Source organism: Macrotis lagotis, chromosome 8, assembly GCF_037893015.1.
Source record: "Macrotis lagotis isolate mMagLag1 chromosome 8, bilby.v1.9.chrom.fasta, whole genome shotgun sequence".
Lineage (NCBI taxonomy): Eukaryota > Metazoa > Chordata > Mammalia > Peramelemorphia > Peramelidae > Macrotis > Macrotis lagotis.
The window spans coordinates 185374572-185400702 of record NC_133665.1 but is presented as its reverse complement, the minus strand read 5'-3'; the positions used below and the strand labels follow the sequence as shown (position 1 = coordinate 185400702).

General features: G+C 42.3%; 1 protein-coding gene across 1 annotated transcript in view; it reads right to left on the bottom strand.

Moving 5' to 3' along the window:
• Positions 1–805: 805 nt before the first annotated feature.
• Positions 806–26131, bottom strand: part of ERC2 (ELKS/RAB6-interacting/CAST family member 2) — a 1119475-nt gene continuing 1094149 nt past the window's right edge. Inside the window, 1 exon segment of the mRNA XM_074199159.1 lies at positions 806–3985. Coding sequence (XP_074055260.1) covers positions 3866–3985 — 120 coding nt within the window. The 3' untranslated portion in view covers positions 806–3865.

Sequence of the window (26131 nt, the reverse complement as noted above, 5' to 3'; positions counted from 1 at the left end):
AGTAAATTGGACCAGTCTTTCTAAGAAACAGGATGTGACTACTTAAATTCTGTGGTTCCCTGCCATTCAAAGTGGTCAGGACAAACATTTATAGTCATAATTTAAGACAAATTAAATATCTGGGTTCCAAGGAAAGTAATCAGTAGCATCATGGCCACTACAAGACTAGGTTTGCATTGGGTAGGGAGGCCCTCATGTTTCAGAAAGACAAATTTATAGATAGAGATGTAGTATTTCAACCAACAGACTGTTTTCCAACAGCTAGAGTAGATTGCAAACTCACTTACCTTTTCTTTTTTTTTTCTTTCTTTTTTTTTTCAATTCCTGCTGTGCACCAGGCTGCTTCAGGAAGTCCTATGAGGTAAGAAATTCCTGCCTCACAAAAGTTCCCTTTCTAAAAAAAGAAAAAAAGGAACATAATGGAAAGGGCGACCAGCTTAGCAGGCAACACACAAAAGGGAATTTCATGCCTCATGGCTTTGGGTCAGCAAAGTACCTAAAAACTGAAAGTCGTTTCATTGCAGTTATCAAATGCTGAATCAGCGATGATGTTGAGCCCTTTTTCAATTCCCCAACTGGCTTCCACAGTCAAGGAATCATCTCAAAGCCCCTTCTAATGAGAAGGCAAATCGGTGGGCTGGCTATCAGTGGAAAACCTTTCAGGAAGCAACATGGTAGGTCAAGCCTAGGAAAAATGTGTGAGCATTTCTCTGCATTGGAATGAATCACTCACTTCCGAAAGAAATCAAGTTTATTTCATGGATAGAAACAAGGTGATCAATACAGCACTTCTCATACACAGGGTCACAATGCTATGGGTTCTATACACCTTATACATTACAGTTCTACAGGACATTAAGTTACAATGACTTGTCTAATACATGCCCATGGGTAATTTCTGAGAATTCCTTAATTGGTTCCTATCGAGGTCCTTAGCCACATGTCAGAGTTACAATCCACATGCCACTCACTTGAAGAAATTATCACAAGAAGAACTATCAAATGAGGGTCTCGAGGAAATAGAGAGATACGGACCCACTGGTGTAGCACGTCACGTTCAAACATCACTCTACACAAAAACATCGCAGATATAGTGGATGTCAACATGTTGGCGGTCTTGTCATAAACACTGTTGAAAAAGGGAATTGAAACCCACTTTCAAACAAAAGTCAATGTTCGTTGAACGTGCAGATTGGAATACACAAAATCCCATAAATACAAAATCAAGACTGTCCATCACAATTAAAGAGGCTATGATTTGCAGGCCCGACTCTGCATGAAAAGTATAATGATTTTATCTAAGTGTTAGCCAAAACACATTGGTCTGTTTTTAACGTCATTAAAACTCCAGGGGGAAACCTATTCAAGGTTGCTCAAATCCAAGATTTTCCCAACATCACAGTGTTTTGTTTTGTTTTGAAAACCCAGAGTCGATTTGTAATATATGAAAACAATACACCCCCCACCCCACCCCCAAACATCATAGAATGTTACATGGAATGGGAAAAGATAGAGTGCTCGACAAAAACGGAACCTTTTAGGGAGACAGAACTAGATGGTCTCCATAAAGTTATTGGTGGGTTTTTTTTTTATCAATAATACTATTACCAACAGAAATAGGGCCAAAATACCCTTCCTGAACAATAAATAAGTGTGACAAAATTGGCACATACATAGAAATAGCTAACTCTACAGATTTGTTCTGAGGACCCTATTTTCCCCTAGTTTATTTCCTATTTCAAGTATTCAGTTGCAAAGTGAAGGTAGAAACCTGATTGTAAGAGACCCCTGAGGGCTGCCTCTGAAGAGGACAGACAGCCCAGGGGGACAGGAGACACGTTTGTGGTCTGAATGGACAGATGTCCTGGACACCTTGCCAGAGAACTGGGCAATGTTTGTCTTCAGCAAAGATCTAGAATCCCTTGGATTGTTAAAGGACAAACATTTTAAACATGAATGTGGTTGGTTTACTTGGGTGACACATAAGCCTTACACGGTTCATGATCCTTCAAAAGACAACTGCCCCATCTAGAATAAGAAATTCAAATCCCAAGAAGAGCTCCTTACTCACCAACAAGGATGGGGCAGTCAAAATGGCTTTCCCACCTCTCTGCTCCTTGACAAAGAGGCTTCTGCCTTTCCAATACCTCACTAACTCACAAAGGATTTCAAGTATTTTAATTGCCCCCAACAACCTTACAGAAAGACCATTGACTAAAATCAGGGCAAGACTTCAGACATATTTGAATCCGTTTCCATGGGAACAATTAAAAAAACAACAGCTATAATTATTAAGGCCACTCATGCTTAAATCTGATGTTTGTCCTTTAAAAAATTCTGCTATGCTGTCTTACTCACATCCATGTGGAAAAATGTCTTTTCTTGACAAGAAAAAGAGGATGGATCAATCTCACAGCTGAAATTTTGCACATGTTCACCAGACTCTATCGTGAGCTTTATGAAGTTGTTACAATCATTTTTTTCTCCCTCCTTACAGTGTGAGTTTAATTCTCCCTGGTACTGCATCACTATGTAAAGACCGGAAAATTTGGCCTTTTCTCCTTGGCATGTGCTTTAAATAATGACCATACTTCACATACAAATTTTATAGAGCTATATACAGAGACACAGCTTTGAAGAATGTTGCTCCTCCTCCTTGGGATGTTTTCTTGTTGAATGGTTAAGATGCACTGGAATCCATGTTGGATTTTCCATCAAAATTTAAAAAAAAATAATGAAAAAAAATCCTTCCTTTGCAGAAGATCATACATATACACCATTTTCATGAAATTTGTAAATGTTCAGAAGTCCCAGTTTTTATACGAAAACATTGATATGAAACTGGATGAGAAAAGTCTGAGGTTCCAAGGCTCATCTCATAGATGTCACCAGGTTTGTGTGAACACATATGTGGACACCTCACACTTTTGTCATGCCTTGATATATGAACAGTGTAGACAAAATCAGGCATGATGGGTTTTTAGATGCTCCATTCACTGTCAGAGACACATGACCATCATGTTTTCATCAAGCAAGCTCTTACCAACAAGTTCTAAATCACATGATTGGTTCCAAAAATTGATTTCATTTCCAACCTGGCCCAGAGCTAACTACTAGTTGGTGACAATATCAATATATGATTATTTGAAGAATAGATTAAAGAAATAGAGGAGGGTAAAGGCTCATATTTTGTTTTTGTTTTTGGCATTTGGGTTTCTTTGTTCAACAGCCCACATAGCTGGGGAGATGAATAGTGTTGACACCATTCAATAACAGCTCACTTAGGCTTTCATTCCCTTCTCTTCTTCATTCCTTCCTTCCTCCCTCCCTCTCTTCCTCTCCCTCTCTCTCCTCTCTCCTCTCTCCTCTCTCCTCTCTCCTCTCTCCTCTCTCTCTCTCTCTCTCTCTCTCTCTCTCTCTCTCTCTCTCTCTCTCTCTCTCTCTCTCGATCTCTCTCTCTTTTTCCCTTTTTTTCTTTGATAATCTAATGCATTTGAAATGACACTGTTGACCAAACTGGCATTGTCATTGGAGATGAAGTTAAGTACATCTAAACAAAAGTTTTATCATACAAACTTTGGTAGTAATAAAATTTATCAAATGGCATTGAAATAACTCAAACTGAAAATTTTGAAGGAATGAGAATTAGGAGAGGTGGTCACATTATTAATCCTCAAGCTCCAAAACAAACAAAAAAATCGCTCATTCTATATGAAAAAATGAAGGCTCTGTCCTTTCTGTCCACTCTACTTTTCTGCTCTTGAATGGAATGGACTCTGCAAGAGACAAGACAAGATAAGGCAAAACATATCCAGTCCTTAGGTCTTGCATTAGCCAGCAAAAAAGAAACATTCAGCTTCCATTACTATGACCCCCTCCATGTTGGCCATCGTGGAGGAGGGGTGTGGGATCCGCTGCAATAGATTATCAGAGCATTTTTGCTGGACGGTATCTTCTTTCTCCATCCAGCTTCACTGTTGGATAACTGTAATGAGAAAACAAGTCTTTTAGTAAGAGAAATAATACCAGTCGCCTCAACAAATGCAGTGATCTGTTCTATAACAGACATATCTATGGGGAGTGAAAAGTGTGGATGGCACACTGTTTTTTGGGTATTGGAAAACGAGTCAGTAGGGAGATCAGCCAGCACCCATTGGAAAATAACTGACCGTGGAAAAGATGCCCTGGTATCTATTTAAATCTAGTAGGAGATCGATGGCATTCTTCAAAAAAGCAGTTGATACAGATTCATGGAGAAAGAGTGGCCCCTGTCCCTGAAATTTCCCTGGTTGACAGGTTAACAACTGGTAAGCAGTGTATGCATATTGTCTTATAAAAGTGCCTAGGGCTCAGATTAGAATTCCTTCTAATATGGACCAAACAGAAGAATGATATAAAGGAAATAAGTCCTAAATTTGGAATCAGAGTGTGAGTTTGCCTTCTAGTTCTGCGACTCACTAAAGCAAACCAATCCAAAAACCAATCAACCAACGAGTGTCTAACATGTGTTAGTGCTGTGATAGAGGCTGGAAATACTGACACCAAAAAGAAGCAGTCCCTGCCCTCAAGGAGCTTCCATTCTCTATGTCAGTCATTTATCCTCTATGGATTTCTAGTTCCTTATCTGTAAAAGGAGAGACTGTCCAGAAGACTTCCAAGATCTTTTGCTGCATTGAATCTACCAAACCAGGCAACTGTTCATGTGAGCCTCCAATCAATGATCAACCATTTACTAAACACTTTATTAAAGGTCTAATAAATGTCTGACATGGGATTTCCAGGTGTTGGGAACAAGGCGGGGGGGCAGGAAGCAGTCTGTGCTCTTAAGTTCTCATTGAGATGAAGAAGACAACATGCAGATTACTTGGTACAGACTTGTGGACAGAGTGGATGGGGGAGTAATCTGAGAAGGGAAGGAGCCACCAATTGACTTAAAATTGGTAAACAACCCACCTGGTTGTTTACCTGGTTGATTCCTGGTGTCAAACATCCAGATGAAAGAAATGGAACCCTTGAAATAGCTTAGTGTTTATGATAAGGAGATCAAAGCACCCTGATGTTCTTGTTTATTTTTTTTTGTTACGGAGATATTTGGGGACATGTAGGTCTGTCCCCTTTGGATTAGAAGGAAACCACAGATTCCTACTATAAATTGAAGATTTACCTTTGGACTGCAAAAGTTGGCAAGTATCTGACCAGGACTCATGTGATTCATTTCGGTCCTTGGATCAACAGAACCTACCAGGGCACCTTGCACATTTTGGTGCTTTATCAATTGTTGATTGTTCAGTTGTTTGATCCAACTTCCCAAGAGCTGTTGGGGTCTCTGGGATGCTTCAGTGCCCAGGAAGGGGAGAGGTATGCAGGGAAGAAACAGAGCCTGAAAAGCAGCTTCTTTCTGCTATCTGAACTCAATAATGTTGAAAGCATGATCAGCATTTTCTAATTACTGCTGACTAATGAAAGTCCAATAGCTTTGGATAGCAGGGCAGTTGTTTGGAGTCATCATTAAACAGCCAATATGAAATATGCATTTGGATGGACTTGGCTAATTCCGACTCTTAGGGAATGGGCGTAACCTTTAGGGTTGAGAACCCTCAAATTTGGGGTGAAGGGGGAGAGGCAATGACTTCTGCAGAGCAGGAGAGTGAGGGAATATTGAAAGCAGATCGTATTACTAATTCTGGCCCATAAAATCTTGGCAAACTTTTTCTTGAAATGAAAATTCAGAGTCAGAGCATGCATTTTGCATTGTGAGTTCCGCATAGTTTTCATTCTTCTGTACATGAAAAGCACCTTAATCATCTTTTCAAAGGATTGACTGAAGTATTAAAGGAAGGGACTGCACCTATGATTTCATTAGGATAGAGAATTTCCAGGTGAACACATACTTTCTCTGAAACATCTAAAGCTATCTGAAAGGCTAAAGTTATCAAAGATGTCATGAGTGATTAAAAAATTGGGAATTGGGTGGGGAGGGGTGAGAGGAAATTTGTGTTGGGGGAACGAGTCATCCCAGTGAATTTCTACTAGCTTTTCTTGTAGTTTTTCCAAGATAAATTACCAAGCAACAGGCATTTATTCTGTCATAAAATACATATGCATATATATTACAGATCTCAAATAAAGCAGGGCTAGTGATGAGAGGATGTCAAGGTAAAAATCCAACCATTGGTAGCTTCACTGAATAACCCTCTTCTTTTCCTTCATCCCAAGGATCACATTGCTCAGAACAAAGGCCATCCCAATCTCATAATCTAGGATCAGAAGGTCAAGGATCTGGAGCTGGAAGGGGCTCAAGAAGCCAACTAATCCAAACCCCTTATTTTAGAAAGGACAAGACTAAAAACCTGGAGAAACCAAAGTCCTTGTCCAGCGTTAGACATCCAATAAGTGACAGGGCTGTTGTTCTGATTCCAAAAAGCCCACTTGTGATGCCATCCTACCTACTGCTTGTCCTAATTTAATCTCTGTTACCTTTGATTTAGTCCTAGAAGAAATTTTAGATGCCAGCAAGTGACAGCCATCAATCAACCAACTACCATGTGCCAAGCAATTGTTCTGGCCAGCGGGGTTAAAAACAACCACTATTCTCAAGAAATTTCCATTCTTATGGGGAAGATAAGTCTAGACAGAATTCTAAATAGAATAGAATAGAATTACTACAGTAACACATATAGCATAAATTCAAAATCGTGCTTGTATTCTCCCAGGCTCCTAACTTGGAGTCATCCTTGACCTCTCCTTCACCTTTACTCTTACTTTTTCACATGGCCACTTTATTCCACACAGCCAATCAGCTTTTAGATCTTACCATTTTATTTTGACGCTACCTAGTGACCCATATTCTTCTAGTCTCTACTCCCTTGCACCACTGAAATGGCCTTCTTGGTGGTCTTCCTGACTAGCCTTTCCCCTTTTCAATCCATCTTCCACACAGTGTCAGAATGATTGACCCAAACACAAGTCTGTCCCTATAAGGCTCCGTACATCCTGGAGGCTTCCCATTATTTTTAAATAAAAAACAGAGGACGTTTCAAGTTCTCCAAGACCAGATCTCAAAGCACCTTTCCCACCCTAATGAGTGTTGTTATTCTTCATGGACCTCAAATTCTAAACAAACTATCCTTCTGACTATTCTCCAAAAATAGAACCACATCTCTTATCTCCAAGGCTTTGTACTAGCTGTCTTCTATTACCCAGAATGCCATCCTTCCTCTCCTTCACCTCTTAGAATCCATTGCATGTTTTCAGGTGAAGCTGAGGAAACCTTTTCTGCTCCACCATATGCTAATGCCTTTCCTTTGTACATACATAAAGATAGATGGATAGATAGATAGATAGATAGATAGATAGATAGATAGATAGATAGAGGTAGATAGATAGATGTGATATATAACCATAATATATATTTGATACCTTCTTTATATACTTATTTATGCACATAATTTCCTCTGCTAAGATTGCAAACTCAGGGTCTATACAGGGCCTGGGACACAGGAAGCAGTAAATGAATTTTTGTTGATTAATTGAGTTAAATTCTATCCCTTTATTTTACATGGGCAAAGGAGATGACTGAGGCCCAGAAATGCAAAAAGACTTTGGTTCAACCAGAATTTCTTCAATTGCTTTTGGAAACAAGGTCCTGAGCATTTGCCTCCAAGAACTTTATATATTCTGCTGAAAGGATACAGCCTAAGAGCAGAAAACATGCTTGGGTGACGTGACATCTGCTTGAGTTGATTCACCTTTCTGGGATTCGGTTTCCCCCTCTGTCAAATCAAGGAGTTGAACTAGATGAAGTCCAATGATCCCTTCTGATCTATCTCTATGTTTCTGTGACTCCAGTTTGAAGTCACTCAAAACCCACATGATTTGAAGTTTACTATTCAATTTTCTATACCTTAGTATCATCATCTGAAAAATGAGGTGGTGGAATGAGATGCCTTCAGAGGTCTCTTCCCTGTCTGCATCTATGATCCTCTGAGCCCTGTTTTAATCCAAATTCTGCCATTTTTACATTGATGACACTTGTGACATTATTTTTTAAATTACAGGATCGATTAAGCTCCCTAAGCCTCTGTTTCCTCCTCTGTAAAAATGAGGGTGCTGGACAAGCTGAACACTGAACTGGCTTTTAGTTCTACCTCTGCAGTCCAATGATGAAACAGGATACACCAGCTATTCCTCAAAGGTGGCTAATATATTTTCATATGGGTTTTATTGTCTAGTCTGACCAGGTGGTGTAAATTTCATTCCTTTTTCAATATATTTGTTTTCTGACCATGATTGAAATGCATCCATTTGAAGATATGGCTGGAAGCAGCCATGTGATAAGTTCCCTAGTTGAGGGGGATATAAAAAGTGTGGCGTTGCACAAATATCCTTTCTGATTGTTTTTCTTTAGAATAAAGACACCTGTCCAAGGCTTGCTGTCTTCTCCAGCCTCTCAATGCCAGTTTGCAGAAACAGGCTAGGAGAAAGGGCCTTTTGGTAAACACAAAGGGGGTAGACGGGAAACTGTTTAATAACAGTAGTAAAAAGCGGGCTATTTTTGACATCTGGGTTAATGTCCATTATGTCCCATATGCTTTCCAAATGTGTGTAGCCTGCCCCCAGATACAAAAACAGATACCCATTCACGGAGGCAGTGGCGGCCGGCCCCCGCCTAACTGATTGCACATGGTGCCGACATGAAGGCAGGCTGGCCACTGATAGGGTAATTAACAAAGGCCGGCCCCAGGACGGACCGGTTATTCTGAGGAAATGGCGATCCTGCAAAGCTCTTCCATCAAGAGACTCCAGGCCAAGGAAAACCCAATAGGGCCATTCCTGTTCCTGAAAAAAAATCTATAACCCTACATCTGTGTTATTACTTAGCATCTTTTAAATGTGGTCTGAATGGATTTCCAGTCTCCTCATGAAGATTTATTTATTATTGTTCTGATCAAAGTAGCAACAAATTATATTAAATCATTTAATTTTCTTATGAGGACCTGCCACCTTGATGCCATAATTCAAAAATATGAGTGGAAAGCAACGATTTTCCATTGAGAGTGGCCTCCTACCATTGGATGGCACGTGAGAATAGGAATGGGACTCTGTAGAACCTGGTGGGTCCTGGAGGTCCTGGGGAGTTATTGATTCAGCTCCTATAATTAGAGGAGTTTGATGGAGATAGATGGCAGTGAAGAGGATGAATCTTGTGGTTTTGTGGGTAAGGAAACTGAGTCCTAGGAAGCCAAAGTAATTGTCCCAGAGTCACCTAAATAGTCATTGCATACCAAAGTCTTCTGTCTCTTGGAGTTCTGGTATCCTGTCTGGAATACCAAGCTATCTCAGTTCAATAGGAAATACAGCATATTGGGATAGATGCTAAGTCATGCTTGCAGATGTAGCCAAGGAGTTTCATAATGGAGACTGAGTGACTGTATGTCATTAAGCTGCCATATTGCCTTTCCTGAAAGTCAAACAAGTGCAAGAAGTCCACATGGGTCAGTCCATGAGCTGCCATTTTGGATTGGATCACACCTGCTCTCTTCAAGAGATATCTATCCACCACATGAGCAGAATGGAAGAGCCACAGACTGGCCCAGGTGCCAGATTTCCCTCACCAAGGACCTCCTAACTCTAGTACCAGTCTCTGCTTTAGCCAGTTGACATTGCATAGCTTGGACTGGTCTTTTTTCTCTTGTCTCTCTAAGATAAGACATGTTAGATTCTAACCGAGATCTTGATTTATTAATTCTGTGATAGTTTCTTTAAAATGTAGGCTGAATAGAAATGGGTTTAGTTGAAATGTCCCCTAGCAACCATCTTTAATCTGAAAGATAGCCTAGAAACCCTTCTTCCACTGTAACTCCTTATCCTCAGCCACTGCCAAATGATAAATATCAATTTCCTTGTGAATATATGGACAAATGCATGAATGTCAACACATGTCTATGCACATGTGCATATCAACACATGACTTCAGTAGGGTAATGAACTCCCAAAGTGAAAACTCCCTCTACTTTAACTTGAATTGCCTGGGTCAGTAAACGGACATTTAGCTCTTACTAGGTTCTGGACATTGTGCTAAGCCCTGGGGGTTACAAAGAAAGGCAGAAGATAGCTTGCCCTCAAGGAGTTCATCATCTAAAATGGAAGAGGTGGCAAACAAACCAGGTACGCACAAGCTCTATGCAGGATAAATTGAACCAGGAGAGAACTAACAGGTCTCCTTCAGAGAAAAGAAGAGATTTGGAGTCAGAGGTTGCCGTTCAGTTGTTTTTCAGTCATATCTGTTGTCCTGGGACCCCATTTGGGATTTTCTTGCCAAAGAAACTGAAGTGGTTTACTATTTCCTTCTCCAGTTCATTTTTCAGAGAAAGAAATGGAAGCAGTTTAAGTGACTTGTCCAGGGCCACACAGTTAGTATCTGAGGTTGGATTTGAACTCACAAAGATGAGTCTCTTTGTCTCTGGTCTGGGGCTCTATCCACAGGATCAAGAAAACCTGGGTTTAAATCCTGACTTTTCCATTTTTAATTGTATGACCTCAAGCACGACACTTAACATCTCAGTAAAATGAGAGGGGTGGCCTCCCAAGACCCTTCCGGCTCTGGATCTGGGAGCCCATGATTTTAAGGGAGCTGACCTCTGGGGGCCATTTTCCTCCTCCATAAAATAAGGAAGTTTGATTTGACAGCCTCTAAGGTGCCGTCTGACTTTGAATTTATTATCCTCCATTCTCCATCCATATCCATTATACTCTATTTACAAAATAGATCTATATCAATTCATCTCTCCACATATGTATTCAAAGATAAAAAGAAAATCCATCTATCCCATGGCCACCATGCATTAGGCATCCTATACAAGGTAGAGCCTCCTCATGTTCTCTATGAACATCTAGAGACATTCAATGGTGCATGGCCCTAGACACACATACACACACACATGCACAAATGCATATGAATGATTTCATAAAATAAATCCCGTCCTGTTTCCGAAATGTTGTCTCCCCTCCCCTGCCCCACACTGCTGTGCCAATTTAAAAGTCTCCAGAAAAAAAAAGAGGTCCAACTAACTAATGAAAAGGGAAAACGTCAGAGCTTTATCGGCCTCCAACCAGAGCCTCCGCCACACTGAGATGCCAAGACAGCCAAGACACTTGCCGAGTTAAGTGAAAAGGTAAAAAGCTCGTTTAAATTTATAGCATTCCTTCAGTGTCCCTCTAGGAGTCTGGCCATGAGCCAGGGTTCCTTGTTAAAAATTTGTTAAACGTGTTTGGCATTAATGCAAACACAGAGCGCTCATTTGTTACGAGGTCTATCGGAATGCATTCATTGAAGGCAATGAAGTCGTTACTAGAAAAGAAAAAAAAATGTTCATTAAGTCCATTTAAAAAATACAATGATGTATGCAGCACATTGCGATGGCGCCCCAGTGGCTATATAAATATCTGACAGAATAACCACAAGTTGTGTTTGGTTTGAAACTGGAATCTTTGAAAGAGAAGGAACAGAACAAAAACGGGTTTTGTTTGTTGTCAAAACTGATGTTAGCCTTTCTTGTTTGGAACAGGTCAGGATCCCCTGACGTTGGCCAACGCGTTCTCTCCGTCTCCCATCGGTGAAACACACAGGTTAAGGCCATGCTGGGGAAGGCTCTGGGTTCACATGGGAGGAGGGGCCGTGCTCCCTCTGACATCCTAGAAGGGAGGTTGAGTCAACAAACACCCCCCCAAACACACACACACTCACATACACACTTTCTCCAGGAAAAAACTCTGAGGTTCTTGCGAATCTCTTCAGCAGCTGGGATCCCTAGTGGACTTGTAATTGTCGGATGCTATTGGATTACACAAGGAGGCAAAACATTCTCCTTTAATCACAGGGCAAATGGAATTCTAGAGACAAATATCTCCAGCCTTGTTTACAGAAGCGCAACCTTGATGTTCCCCTGCCCCCACAACCCTTAAAATGTTGCGAGGAACTGTCCGATGATGATTCCCTAATCTAGTACAGAGAGACGCTTTGCAAGGGGAGCTATTGTAGACCCAGTGGTGGTGATGGGGGGGGGGGTATGATGGGATGTGGGGGGCTGTATTACATAATGCATCATTTGGATTTTTGGAATATCTTGCTGGAGAGATTACATTGAGAAAACCCTTTTGAGGCTTCCAAGATAATAAGCTGTGATGAAGAGGGAAGACGGAACACTTAACAAAGAATGCTTATCACTTTTGCACAGGATTTCAGAGTTTTATTTTTTACCTTCAGGAATGATCTCCTTAGAGTCACCTTCCCCATTCCCCCTCTAATAAGGTTATATCATAATAGCTAATAATTATATTAATAATATAATAAGTTTTCCAAAGCACTTCACAAATATTACCTGGGAGGCAGAGACTTTATTTTATTGATTTTTTTTGCAGAAGAAAAAACTAAAACAGACAGAAGATTAGTGACTAGTGTCTGAGGCAGGATTTGAACCCAGGTTTTTCTGACTCAGACTCCAAACGTCACTACCCAGATGCCAATATTTATAATTTTTAAAAAATAGCAGCCATGAAAGGTACCTAGAGTTAGAATGGAAATGAAAGAGTCAAAGCCCAGATTGGCTCCATGGCTGGAAGGATCATGAGAGACTGGCTATTTAGCATAAACCCCTCATTTTACAGATGAAGAAACTGAAAACCATGAAGGTCACATAAGAATAAGCTTGAGAAGCAACATTTGAACACAAGATCTCAGAACCAGTTCTCTTTCCACTCACTGATTTGGAATTAGAAGGGTCTTGAGAAGTTAACTTGCCCAATTCCCTCGATTTCTAGAAGAGGAAACCGAGGCGCACTGAGGTGAAATGTTTGGGATCATAGCAGAACTGGAAAGGCCCTCAGAAGTCATCTAGTGAGGAAATGAAAAAGAGCAAGATGGTGAACCAATTCACCCAAGGTCACACAGCTCAGAGGCAGCACTCGAACTCACATCTTTTGAATTCTAGGTACCCGATTTTCCTCACTACATCACCTTCCCTTTCATGATGGGCCAGAATTGCATACAGCTCAGAGTTCAAAGATATATTTCCCATACAGGGAGGGTGCCAAGAGAAGAATTCACACTTAATTAATAGCAGAAGCCCATTCCCACCCCACTCTCAAATCTGTCTCTTTTCGAGGTGTCATTTTCATTTTTTAAGTTAAAATCCCATAATGATTTTGCTTTGCAGAAAAGAAAAGAGGTCTTTGATGTGTTTTTGTTGACTTGAATGAATGACAAGATTATTTCTAAAAATGTGGCTTTGCTTTTGGCCCAAGATGAGTGTGGGAACCACAGGCGTGACCCCAGAGAGTAACGTCAATCCTGTCCGTCTCAGAAGCACCTGGCCAGGGGAGCTCCAAGAAGAGCCCAGATAATGAAAGAATTGGGCATCTGGGAGTCTGGTGGCAAAGGTTCCAACAGGTCCCCCAAATCTATCAATGGCAGGAAAGGTGGGAAGAAGCCCTTCCCTCTTCACTCTGGTGGAATGCCATTTACTCTGGGGCTTGAGGCTAATTAGGGAGTCTTTTTTTTGAAGATCAAGGTTTTGTGAGCTCTCTACTCCTTAATAACATGGTTGGCCTGTCTGCCACCTGGGACCAGGCAAGAACTCACTCCCTTTCTCCCTCCCTAACAGCAGGCACTGCCTTAGGCCAGTACAAGCGCAGGCAGGAAAGCCACAGGGATGCTGTCTCTGGAGCTGCTTAACCTCTTGGCTGCCAAAGCCCTGCAACCAGACCTGGGCCACAGCCCTCCAGAGTGACCCAGGCAAGAAAGATGGCACCTCCAACAGCCACCTGGCTTCCATTAGAGCCTGAGCCCAAAAGGGAAGCTCAGCACCTGGGGATGCCCAAAAGATGATGCTTAGATGGAGAAACTCACAGAAGACTCAACTAAAGTTTGAAGGGGCTACTGGACATCCACCTGGACCATAGCTGAGGCCTAGAGAAGCTCAATGACAGCCAGTGCCAGAGGGAGAATATTAACCCAGATCCTTTGACTTTAGATCCATGGTTCTGCCCCTGGACATGCTCCCTGAGGACTACAAACTGGCTCTCTTATAGGGACAGAGACTTCTCAGGAGAGGTCTCTAGTTGCACAGCCCATTGGCTGTTCATTGCATCATTTCAGGTTTGGGAAATCTGGGACCACTTCTGTGAGGGAGGGAGGGAGGGAGGGAGGGAGGGAGGAAGGAAGGAAGGAAGGAAGGAAGGAAGGAAGGAAGGAAGGAAGGAAGGAAGGAAGGAAGGAAGGAAGGAAGGAAGGAAGGATGGAAGGAGATGGATGGAAGGGAGGAAGGAAGGAGGGGATGAAGGAGGGAGGAAGGAGGGGAAGAAGGGTGGAAGGAAAAAAAAGAAGGGGATGTGTCCTCACATGGATGGTCTCCCAGTGGAGCCTTGTGGCTGGGGCCCAGGTGTTGCAATCCATAAACCATGACATTGGACACTTGGAGTCTCAAGACAAGAAAACTGCAAAGCATCCAGCCCGCAGCACCCTGGGTTGGGGAGGGGGGAGCCCAAACAGGGAGGGATTGACACGAGCCTCTGCCTTGTTGACACATTCTGGCTCTGGCCGGCTGTGGTCAATGAGCCCATTACAGTCCCCAGTGTGGCCACAGCAAGCTCAGTGAGCTCCTGTTCCATTTCTAAATGTGGGGTGCAAGCTGGCCACGAGGTCTGACCCAGATGAGGCGACCCAATGTGCCATAAACACTGTTGCCATTGTCTGCCAGGCAAAATCCATTTTTAAGCTACTTATTTTTGGCAGATGGGGGCCCGGGTGGAGTCTTGGATTTGATTAACCATAGGCTAATTTCAACAGGGTGCTAAACTTCTTTTTCCTTCTCTGGACAAACAAAGGACCACCCCCACTCCTGGTCCAAAGAACATTTGAACAGAAAAGTGGTTGAAGAAAGTAACCAGGGATCTGTTGCCCATTGGAGTGGTCAGGCCCTTTGGTGGCTCCTGGGGCCACTGGGGTCCCCAGCTCTCAGCCTTCTGGGTGGAAAAAAATAAACTATGCAAATTCCAACTCTTTTCAGTGGAACAAGTGGAGTGTGAAATGAGATCGAAAGAACACACACAGAGGCCACTGGGATGGAACCTGCAAGTTTCAGACATAGATGTAATTCGTGTTTATGGAACAAAATGAGATTCACAATCATATATGGTCCTGAAGAGGTTGATGTTTTTAACCCCCAAGGTGATTAAAGAAATCTAAGAGCATTGGTTTCAAATCGGAAGAGGCTCTGGTCCAACTCTCCTTTTATGGATCAGGAATCCTCTGAGGCCCAGAGAAGTTAAGGGACTTGATTCAGGTAGGATCATCAACAACCAGAGGCAGAATTTGAACCCCAGTCTTGCACTAACTGTCGATCTAGAGTGACTCTTTTTTTTAAAGATTATATTTATTATTTATTTTATTTATTTTTATTTTATTTTCCCTGGATCTTGCTTCCCTCCCCACACCCCCCCCCCCCCACAGAAGGCAGTCTGTTAGTCTTTAAATTGTTTCCATGGTATACATGGATCCAAATTGAATGTGATGAGAGAGAAATCATATCCTTAAGGAAGAAAAATAAAGTAGAAGAGATAGCAAAATGACATAATAAGATAACGGGGTTTTTCCCTAAATTAAAGGGAATAGTCCTTGGTCTTTGTTCAAACTCCACAATTCTTTCTTGGGATATAAATGGTATTCTCCATCACAGACAGCCCCAAATTGCCCCTGATGGAATAAGCGAGTCTATTAAGGTCAATCATCACCCTCATGTTGCTGTTAGGGTGTACAGTGTTTTCTAGAGTTTTCTTTAAAAAATAAAAAAGTGCATAAGTATGTCTATGCAAATATGTGTTTGAATGAATGCAACATATGTGCACACATATTGTTGTTGCAATCCAATGTGGGAGTTCTCTGTGTTAGTACTAGAGCTTTCCAGAACCCAACCAATTCTATAATTAGGATCTACAGATTCCTCAATGAGGGTTATCAGCACCTGTAAACTCTTCTGTCAAACCATTTGCTTTTTGGTCTCTCCACATCACCCTGTTTTGTTTTTGATGAATCACTCCTAAGTAGAAAGGGGAAAAATATGTCTGAAACATTCTTCCCGGTTGTCAACTTTCATACTTGTACATTTTGTTTTCCGGCTGATTCCGAAGTCATATATTTTGTGTGGAGAGTCAACTGGAGTAATTCTGTCCAGAAGCCCCGAGCAATATATCTTAACATCATAATTTCATTTAGGAGGAATGCAATGATTTATCATTTATCATTTGGAGATGGAGCGAGCCATCTAGAGGATATCAATCGCCTGTTTCTAGGCAACTGATGGGATATTCACATGTCCTACTGACTTGGAGTTTGCTTTCCCGGTCGGGGAGAGGCTGGATGCTAAACAGATTACCCAGCTAGGTTTTATCATTATGGGCAGAATATCAGTCCATTGTTTGACTGAACTGATATTCAATTAAAGTCTCCCCAAATTATAGCCTGGATATTTGTTTCTGTGCTGCTCCCACGCCTCCATTCATTTCTTGGCTGAGTTTGGATTGAATTCTATGACTTGTTGCCTTCTGGCCAAGGACTTTCCCCTTCCACAGGCAATCTCAAAGAGCCTGGGACTAGCCAGACCTAACTGGAATGGATCTGGGTCATTTTCAGTTGATTTCCAGCTTTGGGGGGTTTTCTGTGAAATGAGGGTTCAGCCCACTCCAACATGGGCAGGGAAGTGTACAGTCAACCCTAGCCTAACCAGTGGTATTTAGTGAAAAAAAGAATCTGGCTCTTGAGTTAATTTGATGGAGGCTACGTAATATTTAGGTTTATGAGCACACCTTCTTTTCCCCCCTCCCCCCCTTTAGATTTGGAATCCGAGGTCCTGGTTTTAAATCCTGCCTCCACTCCCTCCCTAACTATGTGACCTCTGACAATTCACTTCACTGTTCTGGCTTTTGTTTCCTCATCTGCAAAATAAAGGGCTTGGATGAGATGACCCCCAGCTCTGTATCTCAGGGATACTTTGGCTTAGTGAATAGAAACTACAGAGTCAGATTTAGTCTTGCTAGGAAGGGGGGGTGGGATCCTAATCAATACATCCATCAACATGCATCAATTAAACCCTAACCAAGTGCTAAGAACAGAGGATAAAAAGACTGATGTTAAACAGCACTGATCCCCAGGGAGCTTACACTCATTCTGATAGAGCCGACATTCTTGGAGTCTTCCAAAAGTCCAATGGGATGCTTTAAGAGATAGTGATCTCCCAGGCATTGGTGGTTCCCAAGCAAAGTCTGGCTGAACACTAGTCAGGTATGATACAGTAGGGATTCTTTTGGGAGGGGAGACTAAGTCTGAGTCTTGCCTCCGAAACCTACTGGCCATGTGAGCCTGGGCAAATTGCTTACGGCTCAATGCCCCGAAACCACTAAGACTCCAAGGGGCAGAGAAGGTACCCACTTACCTTGGAAGAGGGAGTTTTCTTCATCTCAGAGACCCTTAAGGCAAAGAAATCAAAGACAAATCCGTTGGAAATGTCTGTTGAACAGCATGGCTACCAAGACCCCTTTCAACTCCAAAATTCTGTCTATGGGACTCAGTGAAACCAAGTTAAACTAATTTAATGTTGAAGATACTTCTTCCTGGAGGTTGAAGGTAACATCTTCCAGAGAAGCCACAAGTTTCCCCAATTAGAAACTCAAGTGTCCTCAATGGGAATTATTTCATCAAATTTTGTTCCTGAGCATTTTGAAAATGACAAAGGAATAAGGTAGCCACTCATTATAAATAAGTCCTTCTACTAAGACACAAATGGAGAAACAAGTGTGATGTAGTGAATGGAAGTCAAAAAGACCAGGCATTGAGGCCCACCTTAAATGCTTTTGACTCTGGGCCTTACCTCTCAGTGGCCTCAGACAATCTTCTAAGACTAGGCTAAAGAGGAGTTAAGCATCCACACTAGTCCTTCCCCACAGTGATATAATTGGAGGTGAACAGAATGAGACAAAACCCCTCTAGCTGGTTGGGTGGATGGATGGGCTGAAATCTGCCCCAGGGGAGGCAAAGCTATAGCCAGGAGATCAAAGATAAATCTGAGGATGGATAGATTACCTTTGGAATAATGTGTCTCCATCGTCCGGTGAGATTAGACATGGAAAGCCCTGGGTAAACCTTACTTGTGATTGTGTATAGTCATTAGAAAATTAAAAAAGAACTGTCATGGGAGTCTGAAATGAATGAATGAAAAAACAAGAAAGGAAAAGCACTTATCCAGCACCGGCTATATACCAACCCTGTGCTGAGCAACAAGTTTACAAAGAGAAAACCATCGCTATTCTTCGGGGGGCAGGGGGAGGTAGCAGTCAAAATAGTGAAAGACCTGGCTCCTAGTCCTGGCTCTGTGACTTTGGACCAATCACTTGACTTTTCTGGACTCCAGGTAACTCATGAAGACCCAAAGCCGCGGAAAAGGTGCTGCCTGTTGTGGTAGAGGGAGTATCATGCCAAATAGATTCAGGTTGATTTAAAGCTCTTTTTTATCGTTAGTTAAAACACTCAGGAATGTTAGTGTTGGGGAGGAGGGAATCCATCATCATCATCATCATCACAGTTTTCATATGTGTGGCACTTTAAGGTTTCTGAAGCATTTTACAAATATTATCTCACTCGATCTTCACAACTCAAAGTGGTCGGTGCTATTATGCTCATTTGACAATCGAGGAAACTGAGGCTTGGGGGTTAACCTGGATTATCTAGCTAAGCTATGGGGTAGGATATGAACTCAGGTCATTTTGAGTCCAAGTCCAATTGTCTGGGCACTCCTCACCTAGCTGCATTGGGTCTGTGGGGGCACTTGTAGGAGTACGGCATAAGTGTATGCCCTCACCCTATTGGGCAGTAGGATGGCCCGAGGGGCCCATTTGTGGTATAGATGCTCAGGCACCTCCACCACACTTCCCTGAGATCCTCCTGTGGACATGGAAACCTCTGCCTTGCATCCTTCTAGGGTCAGTTCCCTGTATTGATTCCCTTCCTTTCTCACTGTCTGCTCCTGGGGCAGGGACACACCTAGATGGGAAGCCCCAGAAAGAACTTCAAAATCATCATGGCTTAAGCCACCAGAAGGAGCAGTTGCTGCACATTTTGGGGAGGTGAGGCCCCCACTGGATCTATGAAGGCAAGGATAGGTTTTCTGACTAACTCTGGAACAGAGGCCAAAAAAATGATATATCTCACATTCTTTCACAGCTTGTTTTGGCCAAATAGAGAAGGAGAAAGTAGTTACAATTTTTATTCTTAGGCAGGCTGAACTGTTACATCATATAGGCACCCAACTTGAGCCAAAGGAAGAGATCTCCATGGAAATTAAGCTAGAGGAAATCTGGTGGTCAGGTACCTCAGGTCTTCATAAGAAAAACATCTTTATCCAAAAGGGTATCTTGAAGAAAGTCTTAGTACCTGAGTTCCTATCTTCAGATTGCTACTACCTAGGTTAGGCTATGTGTCCTCTCTGGAACACGAAGGGACGAGATGGGGTGACCCAATCCCACAATCACAAAGCTGGAAGGGCCTTTGAGACCTTCCTTTTATAGATGAGGAAGTAGAAGCTTAGGGAGGGTAAGTGATTTATTTGGTGTCATGTGGCTAAGAAACAGTCAGAGAAGGGGTATGGACCCAGGTCTTCTTGACTCCATGACATTGCAACACAGGGTTTCTACAGATCCTTCAACCTCTGGGCTGCCCCAGTTTCCTCATCTATAAGATGGGAATAATAACAATGATCATGTGCACATAGGATGTGTGGAGGCACAAATGAGATAACATTTCTAAAACGCTTTGCAGTCCTTAATGTGCTCTCTCAACATCAAGTTCTTCTGCTTATTACTCTCTCAGGGCTAATCCCATTCCAAATCCTGTCATCGGTAGGAAAAAAAGAAAGACAAGAACCACTCCAAAGAAGAGAAAATATCATATGCAGCATCTTCTTTTTGGGTCATAGTCAAGGATTAGGCATTATGGGGAAGAAATCTTTTTTTTTCCCTGCCTTGGGCAAGAACCTCCTGCATTTCATGTCAATTCAGAGCCAATTTAATAACCATTGTGGCTGAGGATCACCACTGGGCTTCCTCAGGGAATTGAAATAGCAATATGATTATTGGCATGCTGAAGAGGACAAAGGATGGATTCCCACAGCCTTGGGGACTATTTTTCCAAACACAAAAGCACATTAAGAAATAAGAAACTCTCAAATTCTCTTCCAGTGATTTTGTAAAAAGTCACAACTTTTAGAGCAACCTAATCTAATGGGGCACCTAAGTGTGACAGTGGATAGAACACTCCATCTAAAGTCAGAAAGACTCATCTCCCTGAGTTCAAAAACTTACCAGCTGTGGGCCTCAGACAAGTCATTTAATTCTGTTTACTCCAGTTTCTTCATTTTTAAAATAAGCTGGAGAAGAAAATGGAAAACCTCTCCAGTATCTTTGCCAAGAAAACCCCAAGTGGAGTCACAAAAATCAGATATGACTGAATATGACTAAATGATCATCTTTAAGAAGATTCATGAAGCAATGGAAAGAGAGCTGGCTTTGGAACCCGGAGAGTCCAAGTTTTCTGGGAGCCAGAAAAATCTTCCCCGGCTACTTCTGGCTGTGAGGAATTGGGTAAGGCACTGGAATGCTCATTGATGGTGATGATAGTGATGGAGATGAGGAGGATATTAAGGATGCTAAGGAGAAAGTAGAGGAGAATGATGATGATAAGGAGGGAGAGGAGGGGAATGATGATAAAGATGGTGACAGTGATCATGATAATGGAGATGAAGATGAAAAGGAGGAGGAGGATGGTGAGGATATTGATGAAGATAACAATAAAGAGAATGAGGATGAAAAAGGTGGATAATGATGACGATAAAGATGATGACTGTGAAAATAATGAGGATGAAGATGCAAAGGAGGATGATGATGGTGATGATGAAGATGAGAATATTGATGATGATGATGATGAGAAGGAGGAAGAGAAGGATAATAAGGAGGAAGAAATAAAGAGGAGGAGGAGGAGGATATTGATAATGATGCTCATGATATGGAAGAAGAAGAGAAGGATAATGATGGAGGATTGCACTTTAAGGTTTTTTCATTTATCTTCCCCAAAACCTTATTCTGAAGGTATTGCTGTTTTGCCCTTTTTATAGATATGTAAACTGAGACTGAGGGAGGTCAACCTCTTTCAAGGCAAATACAAGCTTTTATCTGAGTCTGGATTTGAACTCAGGTCTTCCTGACTCCAAGACCAGACTCAACCTCTGGTTATTAGCTGTGTGTTAGTCAAATCTCTAAGATCCTGGGTTACAGCAAAGGTGTCTACCTGCATTAGTAGAGGGAATTTCCTTATCAGGAGATACTGTTATGAAAAAGGTCACAAATTTCATCTCCATCCCCACAATTTCAGAAGAATCAAAGCTGCAAGATACAGGGTGGACATATTTCTATTGATGAAATATGGCACATGGGTTCCAAATCTTTTTAATTTTCAATGCTGTTCCCTTTCCCAGGATTGTGTTATCAACTGAAATAACATTTGTAAACTTATCAGCCCAGCATACAGTAGGTTCTTAATAAATGCCTGCTCCCTTATTTTCTGTTGTATATAAACTGACATAAAGGATAACATTCAAGGAAGCTCTAATTAAGAAAGGGACCAGGTCTGTCTGGCAGCAAATATGATGGGTCTATAATGGACCCCCTTAGTGCTACATGGGGCCATGGCCACATGGTTGGTTTTTTGTTGTTAGTTTTTCCCCTGCATCTACTTCCCCATGATCCTGGGCATCTGGATAGAGATGCCAAAGGAAAAGGGTGAGTGAGATGTCAAAGGAAAAGGGTGAGTGAGAGTTTTCCTTTAGGATTGTGCCTACATGATGCACATAGCAGCCCGATTGGTCATCCCAAAGCACAGGTCTCACCAGGTCACTTCTTGTCCAAGAAGCTTCAGGAATGTACTATTGTCCTAGAGATAAAATAAAATCTCCCCTGTTTGGTTTTTCAAATCCCTTTACAATCTGGCTCCAACCTGCCATTCCAGAGTAGTCTCATCTTACTCTATTTTATGCATTCTCTATTCCAGCCCAAATGGCCCATTTCCAGTTCCCTCCATGTGACATCCTGACTCTTGTCTCTATATTTCCTCTTCACCACCATCTCCTAGAATCTAGTTCCCTCCCAGACTCATCTCAAGCTTCTCCATCCACATAAGCCCTTGACTGAGCTCCCCTTGGACAGGGGTTCCTGCTGCTCCCAAGAACTCGGTAATTACTTTTGCAAATATTTTCTATTTACTTTACACACACACACACACACACACACACACACACACACACACACACACACACAAATGTCAGCTCCTTGTGGGCAGGAGTGGTTTCAATTTTGTTTTGTTTTAACCTCAGAGCATTCTATAGTGTCTGGTCCAAGATGGTCTAATATGCAGAATGCCAGACTCCAAATCAAGATAAGATGGGAGCTAACTTGCTTTGACCCTTACTGCATGTGTTACTTTGGCCAAGTCATTTCCCCTTCTCTCTGGCTAGACGTCCTAAATGTCCTTATCTATTCCATGAGGACCTCACAGAATTGTTATGAGAAGCAAATGAAAACACACACACACACACACACACACACACACACACACACACACACACACGACCTATCCGTGACCAAATATATATTTTTTCATTTAAATATATGTATAGGTGTATATACATGGAAAGATAGATTATATCCATACAGATGGTACATTTAGATGCAGCTTACTACATGCAGATCAAGATTCACACATTTGGTGTTGTTCAGTCATGTCTGACTCTCCATGACCAGATTTTCCCAGCAAAGATACTGGAGTAGTTTGACATTTTCTTCTTTAGTTCACTTAATAGCTGAAGACACTGAGGCAATGAGGATTAAGCGATTTGCGCAAGATCAAACCACTTGTGTCTAAGGCCATATTAAAACTCAGGTCCTCTTGGCTCCAAGCCCAGGGCTCTATCCGCTGAGCCATAACTGCTTCATATAATACATTTCAAAGCTTCAAGACCTTTAAAATATTAGTTATTTCCTCAACCCCATCCTTAGGTGCTTCATCAATCATTGTTGATAGAGCTGAATGGCCCTGGTCAACCCGAAGGATTTTGTGTGGGTATCCAATGCCCCACAGCCTTGCTAAACTAGAGTATGGCAGAGGCCAGGCCAGCTGCTTGGAGGGCTTGGTTCTGGAGATCCCAGAATCCATCTGCATGACACCTTCCACATGGTCCCATAGAAGATTGTGCAATCATGTCATTCTAGTGTGTGTCATTCCCAAAGGGTGAGAAGAGAATTCATGAAAGAGGGAGTGAAAAGTCAATATTTGTCCATTGAGAATTGTTTTGTTTGGAACTTAAGGCCCCAAGGTTCCTTCAGATACTTCACTTCATGTGGTCTTGAGCCCATGAGGTCACCTTGTCCTGAGGATACCTCTGAAGACAAGAACAAATGAAAGCTCCAAACAATCTTCCCTGGGGTGTCCCATGCAGGAAGTGGAGGGGGACCCAGCCCTTGCACTCCAGCCCGGCACAATAAGGTGACTTGTCCGGCTCTCCAGGCTGTGCATCCTCCCAGTAGCTCAGACAAAGCCGCCCCCAAGCCTTCTTTTGTCCCCATCAGCTGGTCTCAGCTGGAAGTGGTAATATCATCCGCTTCCAACTGGGAGCAGCTGAAACAGCTGACGGTGGGGCTTCCAGGCAAGAGGAGCCCAGATGTTCCTGCACCTTATGTGGGGAGGGAAGATGCTGGGGGCCACCTTTATTTTGGGGGGCTGCCCAGAGAGGAGAGCTTCCTAATCTGGATAGATGTAGAGAGAGGGAGTTAAAAATAGCTCAATAATAGAAGTCAGAGGATCAGTGCAAGAGGATCAACAGAGGAAAGGAAACCGAGAGAAGAATCAAGAGGAAAGATGGCAGAGTTCTGGGCAAGGCCCCCCAAGCAAATCCATCAGATGAAAATATGGATTCAGCAAAGGGATTAGGAATTATCGAATCACTGTCTAAAAGTATGTTTCACTTTATAGATGATGCCACCACAAGATGCCTTTTTATAAAAAGGGGGGGAGTTGCAAGGCAGTGGGGTTAAGTGATTTGCCCAATGTCACATAGCTAAGTAAGTATTAAGTGTTTGAGTCTGGATGTGAACTCAGGTCCTCCTGACTCCAGGGTCAGTGCTCTATTCACTGCACCACCTAGCCGCCCCTACACAAGATGCCTTTAGAAAAAAGAAATCCCCAGTTAAGGACTGAATTGAATGGGTAGGTGGTGACATGGTTAGGCTGGAATCTTAAGAAAACCCCTTGGAGTTGTATACCCATGACCTAGAGTAGGGAGAGGCTGGAGGTAGGGAGGTCATTTGGAAAGTCCTTCCATTAGAGCAGATAAGAAGAGATGAGGGAAGTGGAAAGGAGGGAACAGCCAGGAGATGTGTTCTGGGGAGAAGAAACACAAAGATTGGATGGATGGGCCGAGGGAATGTCTAGGCGGACACATTTATGGGGAATTTCTAAGATGGGTGGGTTTGGAAGGAAAGAGAACTTGTTTTGAGTTTAATGAAGATAAATATTCAGAAACTAATTTCTCAAATAGTGAGTGAGCTGGGGAAGTTATTCAATAGTTAATCTGGAGGAAAAATAAGATCTGGGGTATTTTAATAGTCTGCAAGCTTAATATGAGTTAACTGGGGCTTTGGGGGGGCAGCTTGCAGACATTTCTCTGGGGCAGCTAGGTGGTACAGTGGCTAGAGCACCAGCGCTGCAATCAAGAGGACCTGAGTTCAAATGTGACCTCAGATACTTGATACTTACTAGCTAGGTGACCTTGAGAAAGTCACTTAACCCCATTCATTGTTTACAAAACAAAACAAACAAAAATTAAGGCTGTGTTTGAGTTTGTATGTGTGTGTGTAAAAGAGAGAGAGAGAGACAGACAGAGAGAGAGAGAGAGAGAGAGAGAGAGAGAGAGGGAGAGAGAGAGCAGTCATAGGGAGCAGGCCTAATAGTTAGGAAGTGTTTGTCTGCCCTTTGCCCCCAATTGGCTATGACTAGCGTTGTACTCTGGGGTCCACCAGGAGAAGTCCAATCCCATGGAACCTTCTTCTATGGAACCCTTCTCAGACTTGCCAGCTACTGGGTTCCCCAAGAGTTTTTCTTCTTCAAGCTCCAAAGGGCCAGGGAGAAGCTCACTGGGCTAAGTTCTCCCCAATTAGATCCCTTCTGGAGAACAATGTCCAATTCATTCTTGAGAAGTTTTTTTTTTAAGATCTTCAAAATTTGCCAAGTACTTTTCTTATTTCATCCCATTTTATCTTTACAACAACCCTAGGAGGAAAGTGTTATTACTATCATCCTCACTTTACAGATGAAGAAACTAAGACCTAGAGGGGCTTTGTTCAGGTTTACACCACTACTCAAGGTCTGAAGCAGAATTTGAACACAGGTCTTGCTGACTCCAAGTCCAATGCTCTTCACACTGTGCCACCTCACTAACTGTGCATTAGACTATCAACCAACCAGTAGTTCAATCAGCAATGCGTTGATTGATATGTCCTAATCCTGTGCAAGGCACTGGGGAGCCAAAGACAGAAATAAGCATGTCTTTATCCTCAAGGAGATGACAGTCTAACAAAGGAAAACATAGGTCTAATAAGGTCACTGGTTGAGGGGAGGAGAGGACTACTAACTAGAGAGGTCAGGAAAGTCTACCTACAGAAGGTGGTCCCTTGAGTTGAGAAGGAGATTTAAAGAATGATCCCAACCCATTGAGAAGGCATGCTGGAGAGTAAGGCAGGATAAACAAGGATTGCAATCTGCAACATTGAAGGGAATTCTTACAAGGAATGTGAAAACACAAGTCCATTGGAAGACCAGACTGGTCAAACAAAGATGGAATTTCCCATTTGGGAATAGAGGTTTTATTCTGATTTCATCAACACCAATTCACTGGGTGATTTTGGAAAGTCTGCTGGCACTGGGAACTGGGGATATATCCAGAAATTATCTTTAATTGTCTATAAATCAACCTTATTTTGA